This window comes from Maniola hyperantus, chromosome 8, assembly GCF_902806685.2.
Source record: "Maniola hyperantus chromosome 8, iAphHyp1.2, whole genome shotgun sequence".
In the NCBI taxonomy this organism is placed as follows: domain Eukaryota; kingdom Metazoa; phylum Arthropoda; class Insecta; order Lepidoptera; family Nymphalidae; genus Maniola; species Maniola hyperantus.
In genome coordinates this window covers 6,109,669-6,133,993 of record NC_048543.1, presented here as the reverse complement: position 1 = coordinate 6,133,993, position 24,325 = coordinate 6,109,669, and the positions used below count along the sequence as shown (strand labels likewise).

At 35.9% G+C, this 24,325-nt stretch overlaps 2 protein-coding genes across 2 annotated transcripts; one reads left to right on the top strand and one right to left on the bottom strand.

Moving 5' to 3' along the window:
• Nucleotides 1-243: 243 nt before the first annotated feature.
• Rab3-GAP (Rab3 GTPase activating protein) lies at nt 244-9,163 on the bottom strand. Its single transcript, XM_034971357.2, is given in 11 exon segments — nt 244-842; nt 1,855-2,058; nt 2,288-3,598; nt 3,600-4,253; nt 4,255-4,806; nt 5,186-5,435; nt 6,293-6,442; nt 6,653-6,824; nt 7,308-7,557; nt 8,627-8,838; nt 8,943-9,163. Coding segments are annotated over 11 exon segments (4,014 nt in total). The 5' UTR covers nt 9,022-9,163; the 3' UTR covers nt 244-662.
• Nucleotides 9,164-11,707: 2,544 nt separating this feature from the next.
• LOC117984535 (zinc finger protein 652-like) lies at nt 11,708-23,855 on the top strand. The gene is made up of 12 exons (XM_069500061.1): nt 11,708-12,221; nt 12,705-12,833; nt 14,002-14,197; nt 15,014-15,085; nt 15,635-15,703; nt 15,790-15,876; nt 16,608-16,846; nt 18,154-18,278; nt 18,951-19,059; nt 20,821-20,973; nt 23,134-23,282; nt 23,712-23,855. Exons 1-12 carry the CDS (start codon nt 12,126-12,128, stop codon nt 23,716-23,718), a joined length of 1,431 nt encoding a protein of 476 aa, XP_069356162.1. The 5' UTR covers nt 11,708-12,125; the 3' UTR covers nt 23,719-23,855.
• Nucleotides 23,856-24,325: the final 470 nt, after the last annotated feature.

The following is a 24,325-nucleotide window of genomic DNA, read 5'->3' as shown; positions in this document are numbered from 1 at the left end:
CAGGACTTGTAAGTACCTAGTTATATGTTATAAATGTGATACAGTTAAGAGCACTTAAGAGCTATTTACATTGGACTTGGGGTAGGTCCCATGGGCTGTGGGCAGCACAAATTGAAGCTCAGCAAGTGGGCTTGGCTCTACCAGACATCTCGTAACTTTATGATTTATATATAAATAAAAGTATACAGTTGTCGATCTTGCGTCTAAAAAATTATATGAATTGAAAAAAATTAAACATCAAAATGTTTTGTAATGTTTGTTTTATTTTTTCGTTACTATAATATAACATTAAACTTATGTATTAAATTAAAAATTGTACATCATCATATTTTATATTAAAAGAATATTAAGTATTGTGTATAGAGCGAGCGAGATAACCGAAATTTTTCTTTTAATTTTATGATAAAAGTGAACGTCTTAGTAAGTATTGGTTTAATAGCGCAAGAGTCTCGTGCGCAAAATTACTACCTGACCTAGACCTGTCGCGTACTATACATTATGTATAGTACGCGACAGGTCAAGATGGTAATCCCTCGCGCACCCGCGCTATCCCGCACCGTATTAGCGCGGGGACTGTGCGGGTGTGCGGGGCGACCCCATCTCGACCTGTGGCGACATATACATTCTATACGACTATACATTCTTGCGAGCACTCTCGGGCGCTAGGCGTCGCGCTTCCACTGAATAAAAATTTCACAACTTTCAATTATAAGTTTAGCTAATTTAATGTCTTGCATTTCTTCGGCGTCTGGAGTTTTTTTTACTATTTGTGATAGTAGCTTTTGTAGAACCAGTACAGTGGTGGACAGGGATGGATGAGACGGAATTGATGGATCCAAAATCTGTAATTAAATATAATAAATATTAGGTACTTGATAAATTATTTTTCAATATTTTACTAAATACCAAGCTCTGATTTTTCAATCGCCAAATTAATTTAAACTGACAGGTTTCCTATACATAAACTGTCAACGTTTTAACAATTAAAAATCAAGTTTACGATAAATTGCAAATCTGCATCTAACTGACGCTACAGGTCAACAAACGTTGCGTAAGTAGGCCACTCGGAGTCAATGCCGCGTCGTAAGCGGGGTATTGACCTGAGTTTTGCACGTTATACATTGCAGGTTTGAAAAATAATAGATCACTAAAACTACAAAATGAGGCAAATGGTTATTGGTATTGGATTGTTTAGGTAGTATAAAAATAAACGCTAAGGTTTTCCTACCGTTCTGGTTACATTCTGTATTGCTACCATAAAATATTCTGACATTAAACATTAAAAATCCTAACATCAACTTAAAAGTAGACCACTCCCCTGGCTCCAATATAACTTACAATAATTATGTAATTATCATGTCCTCACTGTGCGCTCCAAAGTAGGGTTCATCAGTCACACCAGGGCAAATGAGCGAAGCCCTTATTCTTAATCTATACTAATATTATAAAAAGGTAAAGTTTGTAAGTTTGTTTGTAGGAAGTAATCTCTGGAGCTACTGAACCGATTTTGATTTTTTTTTTTCAACAGTAGAAAGCTACATTGTTCCTAATTGGCATAGGCTATATTTAATATTTTCATAAAACTTAAAGATCGCTACGGAAATTGCAGTAAGCTACTGTGCAAAGCTGAGGCGGGTGGCTTGTTAATTATAAAATGGAATCAACAAATATTCTGACAAGACTCAGTCATCATCATGATCAACCCATAGACGTCTCCTAACTGCTGGAAGTAGGTTTTTTGGAAGGACTTCCACACGCTACGGTCTTGCGCCACCTGAACCCAGCAGCTCTGTCATACAAAAAAGAACAAAATTAACAAAACATCATAGACATAATGTAAGCAAAAATTCAAACCATGTTCTGCATTTTCTTATAAAGCTGAGGTGGCATCGTTACAATCATCGAGTGCTGGTTTGACTTCGTCGAGTTCTCTAAGTATCGCTTTAGTCTCTGGATTGTTATCGCTAATATTGGCTCCAGCAATACCTGTGGTTCTGTGATCAGACCTAGTATATTCTCTGCTAACTCGTCGTATCCCCTATGGTATAAGCCAACCACCTGTGATATTTTTTTTTTAAAATAACAATAAAAATTGAAATGTCAATAATAATGTATTACTTCGATAATAATTTCGAATTGAAATTAATTATTGGTATGAACTCAATATAAAATGAATAATAGATTCTTATTTTGCTTATATAATTGTCTTTAAAAAAAATATATACATTGATCATGTTTAAGCAGTGTATATTTCATAAACTTAAATAGTTTTTTCAGCAATACTTACATATTGCCGCCTCACAAAGTTGATATCAATGCCCCATAGCTCTGCCAAAACACAGATGTTTTCAATCCAATGTAAACATTCTTCATTATTGTACGATTTGGATTCTACATTATTATCTACACAACTTATTGTTTCAATTGCAGTGCGCGTCAGCTTTGTAAGATATTTCATCCTGGGCCCCATTAACTTTTCCGAACATTTCATACTTATGTCTCTTTGTACAACGTTGCCTGCGAGCGCTTCCAATATGTACTGGTAGTCAATATCATAAAGACTATCCAATGGTTTTGTAAACTTTAAATTGAAATGACATTGATAATAAATAGTACAGGCGATTTGATAGTTCAAATTTAAAATATCAATGTTAAGGTTTTTTGTATCTTGAGCGACTTCTACTAGAGATGGTAAACTTTCATCCCAAATTTTTTCAAATTGTATTTCTTGTTTTGTGTGATCAAATGTCTTCAAAGAACATGCGTAGAATCTGTCCAGATAGTTTTTCGTAGTTTTGAGAAAACTCTTTAAACATTCGCTGTTGAATCCTAGGTCTTGCACGCACAAATGATCTTTAGGCAGCTTGCCCACTTTGTTAACGAGGCGACAACTGTCTTCAAAGGTATATTTTATGTATGTCAACCAAATTATGGAAAATAAACCTAAACGTAAATGTAAGTCCAAAATGTTTTGTAAACAATGTAGTACTGCTTCCAACTCCATGGTTTTGTTCAAAGATTTTTGCCATTCCATTGCATACTCCCAACACATGTTCGCAATAACGTAATCAGCCTTTGTGCTTAGCGGAAACTGTCTTCGAAGGAGGGATAACCATTTAAAAACCTGTGGATTATTATCAATATGATGGCGATTATTTTCCATAAGCACAAATTCAGTCTTATCTTCACTCGTCGAAGTATTCATTTCTGAATCGGAAGTAGCATCAAATATTTCCATGAGTTCATTTGCCACTATTGCCTCTGGAGGCACACCCATGCCGCAAAGCCATTTAGCGATCAACTCTGTTACTGAGCCCTTCCCCCTCGTGTAAATATATTTTAAATTTATGTTCATCTCTTCAAAAGGTAGTTTAGGCAGCGTTTTGCCGTTAAAATTGGCTTTACACATTAAAATAATACTTAATATAGATATGTCCTCTAATTTGCCGATTAGAATACCCCATTTTGCAGTTTCTTTAGTGAGAGACTCCCAAGCGTCCTCATTGTCAGAAGACTTGGTTTCAAAAATATTGGCAACAGATTTACAAGCCATCGCGATTATCATACTTCTTAGCGGACACGGCAAGCCCACTAGTTTTTTCGCGAATATTTTCCCACCATGGAGATATTTCATTATATATAATGTCAGTAGCTTCCTCGGAACTTCTGCACAGATAATACAGCACGGCAATTATTTTTTCAATCAAATCTAAATTTATTTCTTCAAGTGGCATGTTTGACACATGCATAATAACAAGTTTAACAATTTCTTGGGGATCAATATTACTATCTTTAACAAAGTCTGTCAACAAAGTAAGGTCGTTTAGTTTCAGAATAGACTTGAAAATATCACATGATAAATTATTTAGTTTCTCAGTTGTAATATCTGGTTTCAAAGTTATGAATTCTCCTCTGTTGTCTAATACGAAACAAGAGATAAAGTCTTTATATGTGCTTATGCGATTATCTGCAAAAGTAACTTTTGTGTGTTGCTGCTCCCTAAAATCTTTTTCTTGTGCTAAAATCAATAATCGTTCTAATATACAGTTATCGTCTTCTAAAAGATGAAAGTCAAGGTCATCTTCATCATTTTTTTCATCTGATGTCTTTAATGGCTTTTCAAGCTCAAATGTTTCACAAACTTTGGCTATTAAATTTTTCATATCGTCAGTGGTTTCGTTACAAATATGTCTATGAAATAGAGTCACTAATGCAAGGTTCCCAAAAAAGTCTTTAATTTTTTTTACTATGCTCATTTAACTTCTCATTAGTAATACTATCCCAAAATATTTCTAAGCAAGAAATGAGTGTTTCCGACGATGTTTCACAGTTTTTTATCAACATTTCCAAGCAATGCTTTTTAATTTCCAATGTCTTTAACTTTGCAGCACTTTGAATGATTTCATCTTTAATTTCGTCTGATAAATAAGGATTTTTCTTTATACTATCACGTATCGCTCTAATGATGTGTAAATCTTTCGATCTTTCTAAATGTTCTCCCTCTAACGAATAGTAGAATGGAATATTAAATCTTTTAAGTTTGCCATCTGGATCGATCAGTACACACTGAAATTCTGGTAAGTTAAGTTTTTTGTGGGTATAGTTTTTTTCTGCACCCGTTAAGCCACAGGTATTGTATAATAGTTTTCCATTTTTTGTTGCTGTAAATACTGCCACTCTACTACCTCTTTGCATAAGCCTTATATCAATTAGCCCTTTTTTCGGATTGTAAATTATCAAAAACAACGCTCTTCGTATCTCCTTCACTAGAGAAAGTTGCGGCTTTTTAGTATCAGCATCAAAGATCTGTAATGAAAAATATGTACTCTTAATCAGGGCTTCCGCGTTTTAGGCGATAGGGATTTAAGTTTTTCCTACTGTTTATTAGACGCGTCAATTGTATTTCAACAAATTTCAATGGAAGTTCTATGAAAGGTTTTTAGTAGTACTAGGCGGCATCGACAGAAAAAAAAACTACCAAAATCGGACAACCGGAAGTGGGTTATTTTCAACGTGACCGCTTACCTTAACAATCGGCTAAACTCCTGTGACTTTATTAATTTTTAGCGCAGAATAATCATTTTTATAATATCTACGAGTAACTTTCGGTTTTATAGTCAAGAAATTAATTCCAACTAATGAGAAAATATTCGAAAGAATATTGTTAATTATTATAACTACATACTTGGACAAAAGCGCACTGGGCATCTCTGCATCCTTTGAAAAGTTTTATAACATAGCCTTTGCTTATATCCAAGACAGCCACTCGTCCTAAACTATCAGTGAATGCTGCGAGACGCCGGTCCGGAGATATAGCGACCGTTGTGCCGTGGCGTTGTGCATCAAAAATACCATTTCTCATTGACAACTGTTCTGCTCTTATTAGGGGCTCAGTATTAGTTGGCGCAGTCTCTGTAGATCCACCCAACCAGCCACTACATCAAAGTTAAATACATTATTGTAGCAGATTAAAATCTTAATTGCAGTTTGATTATGAAGTTGCCTGGGATTTGAAGTTATTCTGAGGATGGAATAATAAACGATGTGTGTATGCCCAGTAGCCACATACATCAGACCTTGAGTCAGATTCGGTAGTTTAGATTTTTTGCTAAGTAGTTGGCATGTTGACCAATGAATAATTTAAGTTTGCGACCTCGAGCGTCCAACGCAACATTGTCAAACATAATATGAAATCTACCTTTTTAGAGTTTTCGATTATGATTACTAATAAGTAATAACTATTAGTACTGAAGTACTTTTTCAGAGTAAACTGCTACAATTTAAACTATCTCTGTAGAAGATACTGCTGAATGAAGTAGACAAGAAGAGGCGCATGGAGAATGATTTGAAATAAGTTCAGTAACCAGCCTTGTTGACGGACAGCAGAGGATTTCAATTACTTATTCTTCACACATTCATAGTTCACACATCTAGCGCGCAATATGGCGGATTGGACTGCCATTGGTATTAAATATTGTATACTAGATGATGCCTGCGACTTCGCTCGCGTGGATTTAGGTTATTAAAAATCCTGTGGGAACTCTTTGATTTTCCGGGATAAAAAGTAGCCTATGTCCTTCCAGGGGTGCAAGCTATCTCTACACCAAATTTCGTCAAAATCGGTTGAACAATTGCGCCGTGAAAAGCTAACAGACAGACAGACACACTTTCGCATTTATAATATTATAGTATGGATCGCTTGACTATAATAATTTATATTATGCACACTATGGTATTATCCTTATACACTAGCTTGATTCGATGTAGATATTGTGTCAAAAAATATACTTACGGTAAGGCGGATTTAATTTTATTAGCAACTGCTCTAGCTACATCCTGTAGTGGTGGAGTGGTGCCCCCCTCTAATGCATACTGGAATCCCATGTAAGGTGATATGCCTGTTGTAAGAACTAATGTATTGACTGGCGGAATGGACCGGTACCTAAAATGTAGATATTAAATTACTTGACCTTTAATAATTAAATTAAATGGCTTATAATAATAACAAACAATTCATTAAATAAGTATTTATGATATTTTATTAGCTCAAGTTTTGATCAAAGCAGCAGTAGGTATTAGTACCTATATTCAGAAAGTGCAGGATTTTTGTATTACATGAAGGGAATTTTTTAAATTTTAAAAAATTTCTCACCATGTGTCATATCCTCCATATGTTGAAGCTGCTAGGAAATGGTCGTAAGTATTTTTTAACTCTAGACCAACAACTGCAGCATCGTTAATTTGTTCTTGTTCAGAAAACGACCATTTTCTTATTTGGATGTTTCTAATATCAACTGCATTGTCATCCCGGATACCAGCATGAACTATTGATAGTAATTTTATTTTAAGGCCAGTGAGATTAATACTGGAAATCAGTTTTATGCAGTAGGCTGGCCTCAATCAGTTTTATACGAGACACAATTAAAAGTATGAAACAAACATAGCTATATTTTTCTGATTGATATTATTCAGAGTAGGTGATTGCCAGTATTATTCTAGACTAGCTTATGCTTGTGACTTCGTCTGCGTGGACTGCACTTTCAAACCCCTATAGGTGTTGAAATTTTAATAAAAATGTTTATTAGCGGATGTGTCATAATAGCTATCTGCATGCCAAATTTCAGCCTGATCCGTCTTATAGTTTGAGCTGTGCATTGATTGATCTATCAGTCAGTCAGCCTTTCATTATATATATTTAGATTTAAAAATTTAAGAATATGAATTGACCGACCCCTGAATAGTAGGCTGACGTCTTAACTACTCGGCTATCACCGCTTAATAATATTTAAAGTTAAATAAATGTTTACCTTTTGCAACTTGTGCTTTTGCATTCCTAAGTGTTTGGAACAAACTTGATCCAGTGAGAACACAGACACCAGTTTGAAACAAAATGTGAACATCATCAGGCAGTGTACCATACGTTCCTGTATGACATGAGATTTTTAATACAGGTTTTTCATCTAATTTTTCATGTAATAACACATGCCCTGTGTTTGTATAAAATCCAATACTTCCGTTTTGAAATCCAACCACTATGCAGAACCAATCTGGTCCATTCTTAAAAATACAATACAGACATTATGTTATGGTAATCATGTGCACCATTGGTAGATGGGTTGACATGTGCTCCAGTGGTAAGTGCATTTGATGATTAAAAAGTACTTGTAAAAGTTTATTTGAGTCAAAAATCTTTCTATTTCTATGATCAAATATTATTCTAATAATAATCAGGGTTTGTCCATACTACCATACTAATATTATAAATGTGAAAGTGTGTCTGTCTGTCTGTCTGTCTGCTAGCTTTTCATGGCTTATCTGTTTAACCGATTTTGATGAGATTTGGTATAGAGAGCTTGCATCCCGGGGAAGGACATAGGCTAGATCCCAGGAAATCAAAGAGTTTCCATGAGATTTTCGAAACCAAAATCCATGCGGAGGAAGTCGCAGGCATTACCTAGTATTCAATAAATATATTAAATTGTAGAGTGCCCTGTCTTCAAAGACCTTCTCTTTTTGACAAACCACCGAATTGTGATGACTATCAGTTTAAAATCATTTCATGTCATTCAAGACTTAAATATTGCGCTAAATTTTATCAAGATTGGTCTCCTGAAATTTAAGATTCATAGGCAAAGCATAAATACTGTAAAATTAGCTTTGCCACACAGGTTTGAGCTGAAAACCTTCTATCATATTTATATATACTTATAGGCCATTAAAAGCTAGCAGACAAACAGACACACTTTCACATTTTATAATATTACTATATACTAGATTATGTCTGCGACTCACTTGAGTTGAAATATTTAATTTTCCAGGATAAAAAGTAATCTAAGTATGGCTATCTCTAGGATGTAAGCTATGTATGTACCAATGTTATCCATGTGGATTCAGGAGTTTTTTAAACTCCTGTGGGAACTCTTTGGTTTTACGGGATCTGAAGTTTATGTCTATCTCCAGGATGCAAGCTATTTCTTTACCCAATTCCAGCAAAATTGGCTGAACGGATAGGCGTGAAAAGCTAGCAGACAGACACGCTCTTGCATTTAAAAAAATTAAGTATGGATTAATGAAAAGGATGTTCAATTAAAACTATTCACTAGGTTTATTCTTATTATTCAAATACCTGTGAAGATTGTTGTGAAGGACAAATAGATAGTGTCAAAATAGAGGTGATTTCCGATGGAAGTGTCCCACTCCATGATACCAAATATGTGTTGCTGTCAATTGAACTAATCCACTGAGCCGTTAAGAAACAAAGGCGCTTTTTGTACCCAACAGCCAATAAATTTCCGCAAGACGAAAGTGAAACTGAACATTTTGAAAGCCAAGTTTTATCTAAAAACCATAAGTCAGTAATTTATTATGTTAGTGTTAATATAAATAAAAATAGATGTCGTAAAACTATGAAGTGAATTAAAATGGATAGTGTTAAAACTTGCCTTCCTTCTCTGTTATAAACAAAGCTCTACCCAAAGTCAAAATATCTCCACAGTCCGCGATTTCTTCAACATTGCACATCTTATACGAAATGTATTGGAAATTTGTAATTTCATAACATAAATAAGGAAATTATTCCCACTTCCTATCAAAATAAAAATACCTTTGTACACAAAACATGCGACAAACACAGACCACCGACCAGAAAAAAAAAGCACACACCAATAACATATTGCGACAAGGCTCTCTTGGAACTTGAATAACATTGACAGGCTGTTGGAGAACAAAGGCCACGACCTCAGAATAAGGACTATTAGAAGTAGCCCTATTGTTACACTTACTGTTAGAGCGAGATAGCTAAATGCATTTAACGAACATAACATTTTAAGAACGTGACAAAATGATTGTGATTTGTCCTTATCACCATGGCCACTCTTTTTTGTTTGCCAAAATGTATTTGTACGTGAGTATTTGGCAAACAACGTGAAGTGTAGAAGGAATGACATTTCACAAGTAAGAAAATCTGCTTGAGCGAGAGGAACTGAGGGGGCCACGCTAGTTGCAAATCTGGACATATCTGTGCTCCTACCGGAGAATACAAAGAGCTGAGCATAGATTATTTACTATATTACTAGAGATAGATGTGCGACTTAAGATTTCTTTTTCAAAGTTACGCGTGTGCTCACATCTAGAGGGCACTAATAGCGCGCTAGGCGTGCGAGAGCGCGAAAATTTAAATGCTATTTATAAAAATACTTTACTAGCATATTTTATATTTTTGAACATGTTTTAAAAAAATATCAATAATTCCATTAACGTTTGTTTAAAACATGTTTAAAAATATATATTACAAGACTGACTCTTTAAGATACTAAATTATAAAACACTATACCTAGAAATAAAAAGGTTTTAAAGTTTTGTAAAGTATTTTATTTTCATAAATTCGTAACTAGGTACATAAAATACATACCCAAATTCAAGACCCACGAGATTGTGAAATAGGTAACGCTCAAATCCAAAATTTTTGGTTATTTACTTTTCATAACTTTCATATTACTACCACAACTGGTGTATTTCAACGATCTTCAAACTGGTGATTGCAAATTTGACAATTCGTAACTAGGTAGGTATATATTTAATCATCAGTCTTGCTTTCTAAATGCTGTCCTACTATCTCTTTTCATTGTTAAAATGGTTTCATAGAGAGGAGTAGCCAGGTTTTGGAAAGCCATGCAAACATCTGAAAAAATAGTAACATAAAATATGCATTAGTCTATACTTACTTATTGTACTTAATAGTGATAGTTGATACCTATAATATAAAAATAACTTAGTCAATAAAGTTCAAAACAAATGTTGTAAGTACACTTAATTACAAAACAAAAAATTTACAGAATTAGTAGTTAATTTAATAATCCACAGCAATATGATAAATGCAAAAGTGTGTCAACCTGTCTGTATGCTAGCTTTTTACAGTAAATTTGTGTAACCGTATATGATGAAAGTTAGTACAGAGATAGCTTGCATCCAGGTAAGGACATAGGCTTCTTTTGTCACGGAAAATCAAACAGTTCCCATGGGATTCTCAAAACCCTAAATCCACGTAGACAAAGTGGTGGTCAGGCTATCTCTGTACCAAACAGATGATCTGTTTGGTACAGAGATAGCTTGCATCAGACGGTTGTATTTTGTAGGCCACTTTTATCCCGGAAAATTGGACTTCTCACGGGATTTCTAAAATAGCTTTTTCGAGCGGACGAAATCGCAGGAATTATATAGGTACCTAGTATCATGATAAAATACCTAATGTCCTAATGGTGCCTTAATGGTGCACAGAGTTTGACTCATTGAAGTAATTTTGAGTTAGATTACGAGTGAGATAATTTTATACTTACCGAATTAGTCACATCCAGACACACATCGAGATCTCCGTGGCATTTTTCTGCACTAATATATTCACAGAAAAATCATTTCACAAAGCAAAAACGAGTCCGTAATCCGAAGCCGTGGTCAGTCGTTCAGGCATGAATCGAGTCCGTAAATCAATCCTTAGAATATAGTTATCGAGGTGGTGAAAGGAAATACAGACTACAGAGTCCTGTTATTAAAGCAGGGTCAGATAAATTTAACAGAAATATAAATATTTACTAAAGCACACGAAAACATGAAAAGTTGGTTATAATCACAAAGGTTATAATTTATTAATGTCATTAAAATTACAGCAATGTGCCCGCCATCTGTTGACGTCTTTTGTAAACTGTTATCTATTTGTTTAGCCGTGCTCGCGCTTAGATGGCACCACAAGCGAATTTCAATTTGCGATTTTTTAATGTTCTGGAGTTGCACCCCTAATAGAGGTAATCACTACCAAAGAGTATAATATAATCACTACGTAATCAATACCGACAATACGTGACGTGACAACTTGACAAGACAACAAAACATGAAAATTTATAGATATAGTATGGATAATATAGTGAAAATTGACTAGGTACTTAACCTAACTTCTTGGAGAGCTTTGATCAGGGCCTCTCAACTCGAGGGCGAAGTAGATGCATCAGTCCATCCCTCTCATTTTGTTCCGGTGCTAGTTTTGTCTCGTTCTACCCGACTATGTACATTTGATTTGTATATAATGAGAGTATATATACTAGCTCTCAGTACATAATCGAATTTAATTGGTTCATTTGAAATGCATGTAAATTCTTATTGGCTATTTGGATTTGAATGAGTCAATAAGAAGCCACCACTATTTCAAATCAGCCAATAAATTAAGATATTAAGATTAAACGTAAAAAAAAACATGGCTGTTGTGTTGTGTGGTGGCTTTGATGAAAAAACGTAGTTGAAAATAATTTGCTACTGCGTACAGTCTACTACAAAATCTAGTGAAAATACTATAGAAATGAATCAAACCGTTTCAAATATGTACGTTGTGGGCTGGTCTCTTGTGGCTGGTGGGCTGAAGCTTGAACCAACTAACAGCTGTTAGTCACCTTTATAAACAAAGTGTTATCAACACAGAGTACATTGAATATAGGGGTATCAATTTAATTTTTCTTGCGAGAGTAATTTAATGTTTATGTGCACAACAACCTTTTCAAGTGCCTGGAAATAAGGTGGTACCTAAATAAACCGGAAAACTATACTTATAGCACAAATTAAAACTATTTCTCTCTAGAAACATGTCAAAGTGTAGAGCATGTCTAAAATCACTTAGGAACATGATTCCTTTTGATGAGAAGTACATTATGTACTTTAACATACTCACTAACCTGAATGTAAGTATCACCTTAAAATGATTTTTAGTTTCAGATTTCTGTAGAGAGAACCTGAATGCAATGTTAAAGTTAAAGAAAGTTGCAAGTTTCTAGATCTATCAATGTAGGATGTGCATTGTCTGTCAGTTAGTCACAGTAACACAAGGAACCCTTATAAATTCGTCCAGTCCATCTGTCTGTCACACAGCTTGTAAAAATAAATAATACCTAAGTGCTGTAAAGTGGTTTAACACAGTTGTAGAAACCTGTGACTGTTAAAAATTGCAAAACTTTAAGGTTGCATTACAGATAATGCAACCTTAAAGTTTTTGCCCATCCCAAAATGACCACAATAAGTTTTTAATTCAATAATAGTTTTTAGCAACTGCGGTGATACAAAACCTTACCTCTCTGTTCTGACACAATTGATCTGGTTTTTGTATTACATACCTACAGATTACAAAGTATGAAAATGAATTGTTTATAAATACTTATCATTTTCAGTTACAGCTGTCTACTAGTGATCCCCAACAACTGTGTAAACGTTGTTTCAAAATTCTTCAACAGTTCATTGAATTTAGAGAAAAATGCCTAGCAGCTAATGCTATATTTAGTGACATTATTCCTAAAGAGGTAATATAATATCAACTGTGAACTGGCATCCGATACTATCTCAATTTTAACAAATGTACAGGATGTAGGGAAAACTTATTTCCTTTAGCTACGTAAGTAGTAATTGTATACACCTGCCAGTGGAAGTGTAGGTGCCTCAAGCCTCACTTGTGTTAATTGTGCCTGTTCTTTCAAATTATTGTTCCAAACTAAATCCAACTGTCTTGAACTGGGATACTTTTGAGTATAAAATAGCTTAAAGTGAAATTGTCAAATTTTTGAAATGGGACATGTTGCCAGTTCACAGCTAGTTATATTGTAAAAAATATTATAAATGTGAAAGTGTGGATGTTTGGATGTTTAGATGTTTGTTACTCTATCACGCAAAAACCGCTGAACGGATTTGGATGAAATTTGGAATGGAGATAGATTATACCCTGGAGAGTGACAAAGGCTACTTTTTGTCCCGGAAAATCAAAGAGTTCCCACGGGATTTTTAAAAACCTAATTCGTCGACGAAGTCGTGGGCATCAGCTAGTATTGTAATAAAGTATGAGGCAGAAAGTAATGTACATCAACCTTTAGCAGGAGTTAGCAGATTTGTAGAGCATTGTCTCTGTAGTTGAGACCGACAAAACGTCATATAGATAGGAGTGACAGAGACAACTCTCTACAAAGCAGAAATGTCATTCTAAATGCTGATGTACATTACTTTCTGAGGCGTACTGTAACAACTAGTTGTGTTTCAGTGATGGTCTCAGTTTGAATAGTTAGTCAAGTACTTACTAATAATACTTATTTATTAATAGATGATGCCCGAGACTTTTTCCGCGTGATTTTCAAAATCCTGTGGGAACTCTTTGATTTTCCAGGATAAATAATGTGCTAATCCCGGGTATAGTCTATCTCCATTCAAAATTTCAGCCAAATCCGTCCAGTATTTGCGCGAAAGAATAACAAACATCCACACACACACACACGCACGCACGCACATACACGAGAGTTTTAAGATATTAGAAAAACAACAGAGAGAGCCAGCATGTGCCAGACCTTCCTTATTTTATAAAAACTGAAAGTTTGGATCATGGTGACGTAACATATACTAAAGGTGTAAAAAATATTATGTCAAATTACTTAGTAGTCATTGTAATTTATTGATGTTGTGTTAAATCAAAAACTTTTTTAATAGAATATCAAACAAGAACATACATATGACACTATCGGGTCTGAAAAAGAAGTGAAGCTAGAACCCAAAACTGATGATCAAGAAGCTAAAATTTCTTTTGAAGATGATATCACTGATGATTATTTCGGTGACATGCAACTGCAATATAATGATGATAATTTGACCTATGAGTTGGTTTTGAAGACTGATGGCAAAGATGGCAAGTGAAAGACTTCTTATTACCATAACATTTACTTAGTGTATACCCTTATACAGTGGAAACTCGATTAACTGGACTAATTGTTGTCGTTAGGGATCCGGATAATCGAAAATCCGGATAATTGAATGTATGAAGACAATCGGGTTTTGTGCATATTATGTAGTTCACTATAATATTATTTTCAATTTTCAAAGTAAGATAACTATACCAAGTGGGATATCATATGAAAGGGCTTTGCCTGTACATTCTAAAACAGATTTTTATTTATTTTTATGCATAATAGTTTTTGATTTATTGTACAAAATGTCGGAAAAAATACCTGAGTATGGAACCCTCGGTGCACGAGTCTGACTAGCACTTGGCCGAACAATTTTCGGTTGGTAGTCCGGATAATCGCGAATCCGTATAACTGAGGGCCGGATAATCGAGTTTCTACTGTATAATACTAGCTAATTTTTGACTAGATGATGCCCGCGAATTCGTCCGCGTAGATTTACGTTTTTCAAAATTTCAGCTAAATCCTGTGCTTGTGCTATTAGACCTACCTACCTCCCAAACTTCATGATTTTAGTCAACGGGAAGTACCCTATAGGTTTAATAGCCTCAATTGCTCAACCGGTATAGGAGTGGACTGAAAACCGAATAATAAAAAAAAAAAAAAAATTGACAGACACAACAGATAACGAAGTGATCCTATAAGGGTTCCTTTATTCCTTTTGAGGTATGGAACCCTAAAAATATGCAATTTACATGTGATCAATGCATGTCCTTATAAAATAAAATATAATACTTATTGTCTGTTTTAAATATTTTCAGAAGAAAATACAAGCAAAGAGATTAATAGCTCTAAAAGAAAAACTAAATATGCAAAGAAGAAAGCACTTAGTGGTAATTTTTAAAAGCATTTCTATTTTACTCTTATTAAGTAAATCAAATTCTTTATCCTTATTAGTTATGATTATTAACAAAACTTTTTCTGATATCTAATACAATTAGTATTACCAGGAATCATCATACCTTATAATTTATACATCCTGTTGGCTGTCAACCAACCAAAATCCTCATGTTGGTTGAATTTTACGTTGGAAAATGAAATTGAAATAATATTAATACAATATCAATTATTTTTCATATTTTGTTTCATATTTTGTATTTTGTTATGATGACGCTAGTTTGGTTACACACAATTTTTTTAAATAAACTAAATTGAGGTCTATTTTTTTCCTATTTCTAATCATGAGCACAGTGAAAACAATAGGACCACTTTTAAACCACTAGTAAATATTTGTGTTCAACGAGTATTTATAGGTCTATATGTTCAATCAAATAGGCAGCTTTCCTTGGTGACTAGTACTTGGCATAGACAGAATTTGTTTTGGTAATGGTAGGCTTTTCAAATGTTTAGTTTTCTAATTTATTTTATTCAAATTCTTTTAGAAAAAAACGATGTGAACAAAGGCATCAAAAACACTAAAAGTGTAAAGATTCCAAAAGAAAAATCTACTGGTAAATATTTCTGTCTTATTCAAATTAAAGGCATGTGATAGACATACATGTACCTAAATAAAATTTAATGTATTTTTTTCTTTCAGAACCAAAATCTAAAGGTAATGGCATCAAAAATGTAAAAACTAAAGGAAAAAGTAATGACACGACTTCAGAAACAAGTCTGCCATGTGGTAAATGTTTATGCTTTGTTGAAATAAATTCCTTTTTTTTATTTGCGACGAGGTGCGAGGTTCCTGCATTCTTTGTATTTGTATAACGTAGGTGCACTCTCTATTCCATTACTCTCATACACATAATACTCTCGGTGGGATGGAAATCCGCCACGACCGGAGAGAGATCAGACCAGGACCGAGACTTTATGAGCTCTCCGACGCACAGGGGTGAAACACCGCCAACTTTCGTGACTTTCTAGTGCTGACAATTTTTTTGACAGTAAAACCCAATTACGACTACACTTCAAAGTTTGGAACATCGGCGCAAAGTTGCCTTTCTATCGGTATTTTACAGGATATATTTCGGAGTGTTCTGAAGAACTTTTTGACCTGGTTCCTCATTCACCTTTCTACTATCGTACCGCAAGGCAACGGATTTGCCTCCTCATTTCTAATTCGAACCGGGAATCGCACCCAGGACCTCGTCATAGTAAAACATACTAGACTAGACCAATGAGGCAGTTTATTATATATATTATGTTAGCGCGGGTGTGCGGGGCGTTCCCTCCCTGATTGCCATCTTGACCTCTTGTATACTTCGATTTTTCTTAGACTTAAGTTTCAGTTAAAACGAGACAGATTTATGCCAGCGATGTAACGCTGTCACAGTATTTCTCGGAGCAAAGTCAAAGTGCTCTCTATAGATTTCAGCGATTTGGGCGACAGCTTGCAAGTGACATTATTTTCAGGTTTATGCACGAAATCATTCGAAGATAATGCCGAACTGGATGTACATTTATCAACACACAGGCAGAACAACAGCTGTAACAATTGTGAAGAAAAATGCGTAGACTGGCAAGAGTTAATGTCACACAGAATAAAACACTTGCCAGGAAATAAACTTCCATGTCACTTGTGCTCACAGAAATTTATGACTGCAATTTATATGGAACATCATTTCAGAAAATATCATCATACAGAAGGAGAAGTAAGTGCAATCCATTTTTCCTTTGCTGACATGCCAAAATTAATTATAACCTAAACCACTGATCGTAGAAACATGTTGAAGGTGTGTTCTTTGTAAAGATAGGTATCCCTAAGAAAAGATTTTTCAAAATTCCACCCCTAACTGGGTTAAATGGGATATATAAAAGACTTGTCCTAACTGACAGACTGATCTATCAACGCACAGCCTAAACCGCTGGGGTTAGAAACATGAATTTTCACGGTAAGTTTTTTTTATGACGTGTTGGCACCCCCTAAGAACAGACTTTTGAAAACTCAACCCCTAAGGGGGTGAAATGGGAGATGAAAGTTTGTATGAAAGTCAGTCATGTTTCAAGTTTTATCTATGAAAATCGGTATTTGGGTTTTGGGGCAAAAATGAAGAAATATACGTGTTTCAGGATTTTTGGAAATTCCAACCCCTGTTTTCAAAAATTGCACTTAGGCGAAGCTGGGTTGGTTCTAGAGCTAGTAAATCTATATGTAATCTGTCAATCAGTAGCAATGATTTTATTTAGGGTCTTTGTAGGCAAGTTACGTTGCTTAGTAACTTATTTATCGACAGATTACAGATAGATCGATAATTTGGTTCGTATTCGTGTTTTTATGAAAGCAAGAACACGGTGATCCGTATTTTTGTTACACGAATACAAACCGAATACATTTGGTATAGTATAATATTATAAAGGCGAAAGACACACGTTTCCGCGTTTATAATATTAGTATGGATAAGTATCAGTTATCACTGTACACTCTTTTTGTAAGATAATAATAATTGATGTATTGGTTTGTTTTAAGTTTACGTAACTAATTTTATCATTAATTACGTAAACTTACAACACAACTAAATTTAAGAGAGTGTCAAACACGCCGTCTGAGAAGAAGCCCACAACAAACTCAAAAGAGGTATACTACTGTGTACTACTTTAGTACATTGTACTAGTGAGGACAGATGGTTAATATGCGACATTGTGCTGAAACTTTCTACCAGCAGGGCACGTCTGACTAAACCAGGAACAGTTAACGTGCCATATCCACGGACGAGAGAATCGCAGCGATAGTATCGCCCTTAATGATGAGATTATTGGAAATTGGCCCATAGAGTTTTTATCGAATTATGTCACATGGCGAGACTATCGCCGCGATTCCCTCGTCCATGGAGATGGCGCCTTAGAAATTATAAATTCCCCTTACCGGGAATGGAACCCAATCCAAGCCCTCCCACTTATAAAAACGCAGTGCAACGGTGATAAAAAAACCGGCATTAAATATTGTTTTTATTGTCTTCAGACGCAAAAGCTGAGATGCAGACTATGTGACCGCGCTTTCGCGACACCGAGGAGACTGCGCGCCCACTTCTATGACTTTCACAACATTAAGAACAAGAAGTTTTACTGCGACCACTGCAACAAATTGTGAGTTATAATTGTAATAATATAAAAGAAATAATAATATAGAATCCTCAATAACTCAACTGTTACAGGAGCGGACTGAAATCCGAAAGGTCGGCGGTTCAAACCCCACCCATTGCATTATTGTCGTACTCACTTGTAGCACAAGCTTTACACTTAGTTACAGGGGAAAGGGGAATGTTAGTCATGATTGACATAGCTAATATTCTTTATTTTAGTAAGTAATCAATGATTATGCAGTCTAAGGTGGAAACAGGCTAACTTGGAAGGGATACGGCAGTTTCATTGAGGCCCCCTGCCCATAACCTAATTGGTTTCTATGCTTACATATTTGCATCAAAATTCTTGATGGCTCCACTTCTTAAATGTTTCTCTGGGTCCTAAGGATGAATCCTACCAAACCTTGTTCACAAAACACCGTATTTTGCATTTTTTCACCGTGCGCACTGCTCTGAAATTTTCATAGTTTGTATTTCCATTACCACTATGGCAGTAAATAATAAAAATTTGAATATGGCCGACATGTTAATTAAAATAATTAAAGAGCGCATAATCTTGTACGTTGGTACTGAAACCTACGTGTGTAAGTACGACTCGTACTTGACCGGTTTTTCACATATTGTATTAATATTATTGGCATTTAGTCTTTAATTAAAGTGTACTTATTTGTTTTAGATTTTTGAGCAAGAGTTGCCTTAAGGCGCACCTCACGGGCCATTTGGATACTAGACCGTTCAGTTGCGATTTGTGTGATTCCACTTTCAAACGTAAAAATAATTTAAGGGTAAGATTTGGATATTATTTTAACCTATCGCCAGGCTCATTAGTGAAGGCGGCTCTCCTCTCAGAATAAGAAGGGTTTCTTAATATAACTTTTATAGACTAACCCTCCGTTCCCACTTGTCGTTTGTTGGACACGGATTTAAATCTGATGTTCCAGTGGCAGAACATTTTTATATAAAGCTATTTACATTTGTCGGAAACCGATTTTGTGTCAAAATATTCTGCTTCTGGAACAACAACTTGAATAACTTAAATTCTAAGCAATTTTTTTATCATCATCATTATCAACCGATAGACGTCCACTGCTGGACTTATGTAGGTCTCTTGTAGGGACTTCCACACACCTACTATCTTGCACTGCCTGAATCCAGCGGTTCCCTGCGACCCGTTTGATGTCAGCCACCTAGTGGGGGGGTCTTCCAACGCTGCGCTTTCCGGTGCGAGGTCGCCATTCTAGCACCTTCGGACCCCAAAGCTTCGAACTGTGATTTTTTATGGTCATCAAAAATTAGTGATGTATATGAAGGCAGAGCTGCCGCCGCCTTCATAAGATGATGATGATTACGATTAAGATTAACTGGATGAGTCAGGATTACAACATTATAGATTAACCGAGACTTCGTGGGCACACCAACGATATTCTCGCACTACGAGAGACTACACAAACTACCCTTAACTATAACTATAGCAACTCTCACTAATTATGAGTCATGACACCAACGTCTCCAATGAGTCTAGACAACCCTAACTAACCCTACCTAGGTCGCCTCCACATCACCCCTTATAGCGACTCCCAGATCGACCGCCAAACCTAGCACACCTAACCTAGTACTATAACCTCAAACAACAGAAACCACACAGGTAACAACAAAAATTCTAAAACCTACAGTATTACACCCCGTGTCTACTGAGAACCGCCTCTAGCAAGAGACTGACAAATAATCCTTTATTTCGCACAATTCGTTCGATTTTTTAGTCTCACAACAACGGTGGGGCGATGACGTAATGTTCAATGAGCAATCAGTGGCCTTCCCGCGGTTGTTTGACAGCTACAATGTCACGATCACAATCATCTCCGATTGGTTAATGCTCGCTCACTATTGGCCACAATGCATTGTTGCAACAAGAATCGCACAAATTCAGCCAATCAGAACAATTGAGATTGTAATAATGATTGATGCAGGTTTTAGACAATCGCCCTACTGTTTACAATTAAAAGACCGCACTGCCGACATATTATTATGTTGAATGTTGAACTGAATAAAAGCGTCGTGGCTACGTCACGTGTATCCACAACATTTAGTTGAGTTCGGGGTCTTTTCGTTGACACGACACATTATAGACACTGTTGTTACAGTACGCGGCTGAAAATAATGTACCTTTAGAATCAGATTTTGGCTTTGTAGAGCGTTGTCTCTGTCACTCATACCTACGTGACGTTTTGTCGGTCTCAACGACTGTGACGATGCTCTACAAAACCTCTTTCTCTTTCTAAAGGTCGATGTTCATTATTTTCTGCCGCGTACTGTATGTTAGATTTTAATGCGTCATTTTTTGAAAATGTTTAATTGTGTTTATTATGAGTTGGATCTCTCGTAGCGTTAGTTTTTAGTTCCCGGAAAAATTTATCACCACTATATCTTCTTACAAAAATTCAACAACCGACTATCAAAAAGTGTGATTTACTACCTATTTTGAATAAAGCATTATTTGATTTGTTTTGATCTGATCAGCAAATAATTGTATTCTATTCTGTTTGTAGCTCCATAAAAAGGCGAGACACAATCCGGACAGAGTGTATTGCCCGCGATGCCACAACGTGTACGACTCGCAGGCTGTGCTCGACAAGCATGTGTGTAAGCACGGAGCTATGATATGCCCTGTGTGCGGTAAAGTTTTCCCAAGTCGGACCAAGGTAAGGAGTCATTGGGTATTTGTCTATATCCATACTATTATTATAAATGCGAAAGTGTGTCTGTCTGTCTGACTGCTAGCCTTTCACGGCCCATCTGTTCAACCGATTTTGATGAAATTCGGTACAGATACAGCTTGCATCCCGGGGAAGGAAAGACAAAGGCTACTTTTATCCCGGAAAATCAAAGAGTTCCCACGGGATTTTTAAAAACCTAAATCCACGCGGACGAAGTTGCGGGCATCATCTACTCAAAAATAAATTATTTCTCAGTAATTATTAAATAGAGGTTCTTCCAAAATACGTAAAAACCACTTTTCCTTTGTTAGCTTTATGTGTGATAACTGATAACCATTTTAAATTATCGATTAAACTAAAAAAAACCGGCCAAGTGCGAGTCAGGCTCGCGCAATGAGGGTTCCGTACTACAGTCGTATTTTTTTCGACATTTTGCACGATAATTCAAAAACTATGATGCATAAAAATAAATAGAAATCTGTTTTAGAATGTACAGGTGAAGACTTTTCATATGATTGCACTTGATATAGTCACTCACTTCGAAAGTTGAAAATACTAATTATTAGTTCATGACCACAATTTAATTTTTTTTGTGTGATCTAACCCTTAATTCACGGTTTTCAGATTTTTTCCCCAAATGTCAGCTATAAGATTTACCTACCTGCCAAATTTCATGATTCTAGGTCAACGGGAAGTACCCTGTAGGTTTCTTGACAGACAGACGGACGGACAGGCAGACAGACAGACAGACAGACAGACAGACAAAGTAATCCTATAAGGGTTCCGTTTTTCCTTTACGCATAAAAACAAATAAAAATCTGTTTTAAAATGTACAGGTAAAGCCCTTTCATATGATACCCCACTTGGTATATTAATCTTTCTTTACTTTCTTTGAAAGTTGAAAATACTAATATTTGTTCATGAACACATTTTTTTTCATGATGTTACCACAAAGTCAGTTTTTGGATTTTTTCCCTTAAGTGTGCCTACCTACCTGCCGAATTTCATGATTCTAGGTCAACGGGAAGTACCCTCCAGGTTTCTTGACAGACATACAGACATACAGATAACAAAGTGATCAAGTGAAGGATTCCGTTTTTCCTTTTGAATGAATGAATGAATGAATGAATTATTTATTCAATAAAATGCGGGTACAATAGGTTGAAATAATGTTTGATGAGTCTTATACATTTTACCGTAACTGGTGTTTGAATATTATTACCTAAAATTAAAAACATAAAAATAAGCAGGAATTAAAATACAAGTTATACATACATACAGTTTTGAGGTACGGAACCCTAAAAAATCGGTCAAGTTGAGTCGCACTCGCACACGAACGGTTTCGTACCATCGTACAAGATATACCTAACTGTGTGACGTCAAGTTAATGACAGACAGCGCCATGTACATGTGATTTAGTAAACTGATTTTTTTGTGACGTAACCACAAAATTCACGGTTTTCAGATATTTTCCTTTGCTTGTGCAGGATTTCTAGGTTAATGGGAAGTACCATATAAGTTTTCTTGACAGACAGACAGAACTAAAAGTGATCATTTTAGTAAATTTTATGATTCTAGGTCAACGGGAAGTATCCTATAAGTTTTCTTGACAGACAGACAAAACTCAAAGTGATCTATAAAGTATAAGGATTTGAAGTACGGAACCCTAAAAAAGAAGCCTTATACTTATAGGATCACGTCGTTGTCTGTCTGTATGTTGTGTCTATCGAGACCCCTCAAGGGAATCCTAGAATCATTAAATTTGGCAGGTAGGATTACAACATGAATAAAAAAGTGTTATTTCTTGTACGATGGTACAGAACCCTTGGCGTGCAAGTCCGACTCGCTCTTGACTGATTTAAATCAATATTACAGAATACGCTTGCACTGGACGTCAATCAATGCCTTAAGGAAAGCAATCATGAGGTCTAAGTTGGAGCGTGCTTTCCTATAAGATATATATTCACTCTTGACGTTTGAGTGTAAACATCGCTTCAGCATTATGTAATTTGTAGCGTTACACACTCACGCGCACGAAGTTGTCTTCACTTTCTGGAATACGAATGAACATTGCCTGTCTGAAGCTTAAGCGGACCGTCGTCGTTATCGTCGTGGATTTTTGATAAGTTTAATTTTGTATTACAGTTGACCAGGCACATGCGAACCCACGACATGAACAGATGGTACGAGTGCACGCTCTGTCCGGCGCGCTTCCGCGGCAGACAAGTGCGAGTACTGCCCCGCCAAGTTCTACTACTCCAACGTGCTCGTCAAGCACCGCCGCACACACACCGGTGAGCGAGCCTCGAGCTTATACTGCTCGCGCTTCAGCGTGAGGCGGGGTCACTGAATACTTAATAGTGGTTACTTTACAGGTATAGAAGATTCGGTCCGCAAAGACGTTTAAATAAATAGCGACTCTTGTTAAGACGGAATCAAGTGCAATTCAGCTCTCACAGCACTGCGGCTTAAAATTTAACGAATGCTCCTATTGTGTAATCTCTTATCCATGCTAATATTTTAATGCGAAAGTGTCTGACTGTCTGTCCGTCTGCTAGCTTTTCATGTCCAAATAGTTTAACCTATTGTGATGTTTGGTACAGAGTTAGCTTCCGGGGAAGGACATTTTATCCCGGAAATTTTATGTTTCAAATCTTTATTAACATTATATATTATTTTTTATTTTATTATATTATATTATAGGTAATTTTCTTTATTTGCAGGCATTAAACCGTATGTCTGCAAGATATGCCAAAAAGCTTTTACGGGGAACAATAATCTTAAAGTACATATGAAAGTGCATGGAAAGTTTCTTATTAAGAAGAAGGAACCCAGTGATGAAGTATCGCTTCTGCAACAAGTAGCGGATTGTAACCGCGTCCGGAAGATTGTTGGCTGAAACATAACCCGGCGGCAGTGAGTCGAACGCGGCTGCTGGAAGTTGCTATACAGGCAAACGTAGGCGTTCATAATACATAATGTGTAGTGAAGCGGGCCTTGAAGCCGTGCCGTTGCGTACTATATGTGCCTACAAATGTATCCAATAATAATTATTTTTTAAAGAAAAATAAAAGTAAGTATAAGTCCCGCAAATTGCTAATGCGCGTGGCCGCCATTTTAGTGACGTCAGCACTAGACTGAAGTTTGTAGCTGATGGTTATTTTTACTTAATTAGAGGTACGTCAAATTACGTCAAAATGACGCCATTTCGATGTTAATAGAGATGGTTCCAGCGCAATAGCAATTTGCGGGACTTATACCTATTTAATACTAGGCTACTATAAAACATCCGGCTTCGCTCGGGTGGAGTTTAGAAAATTAAGGGAGAGGTTGAATT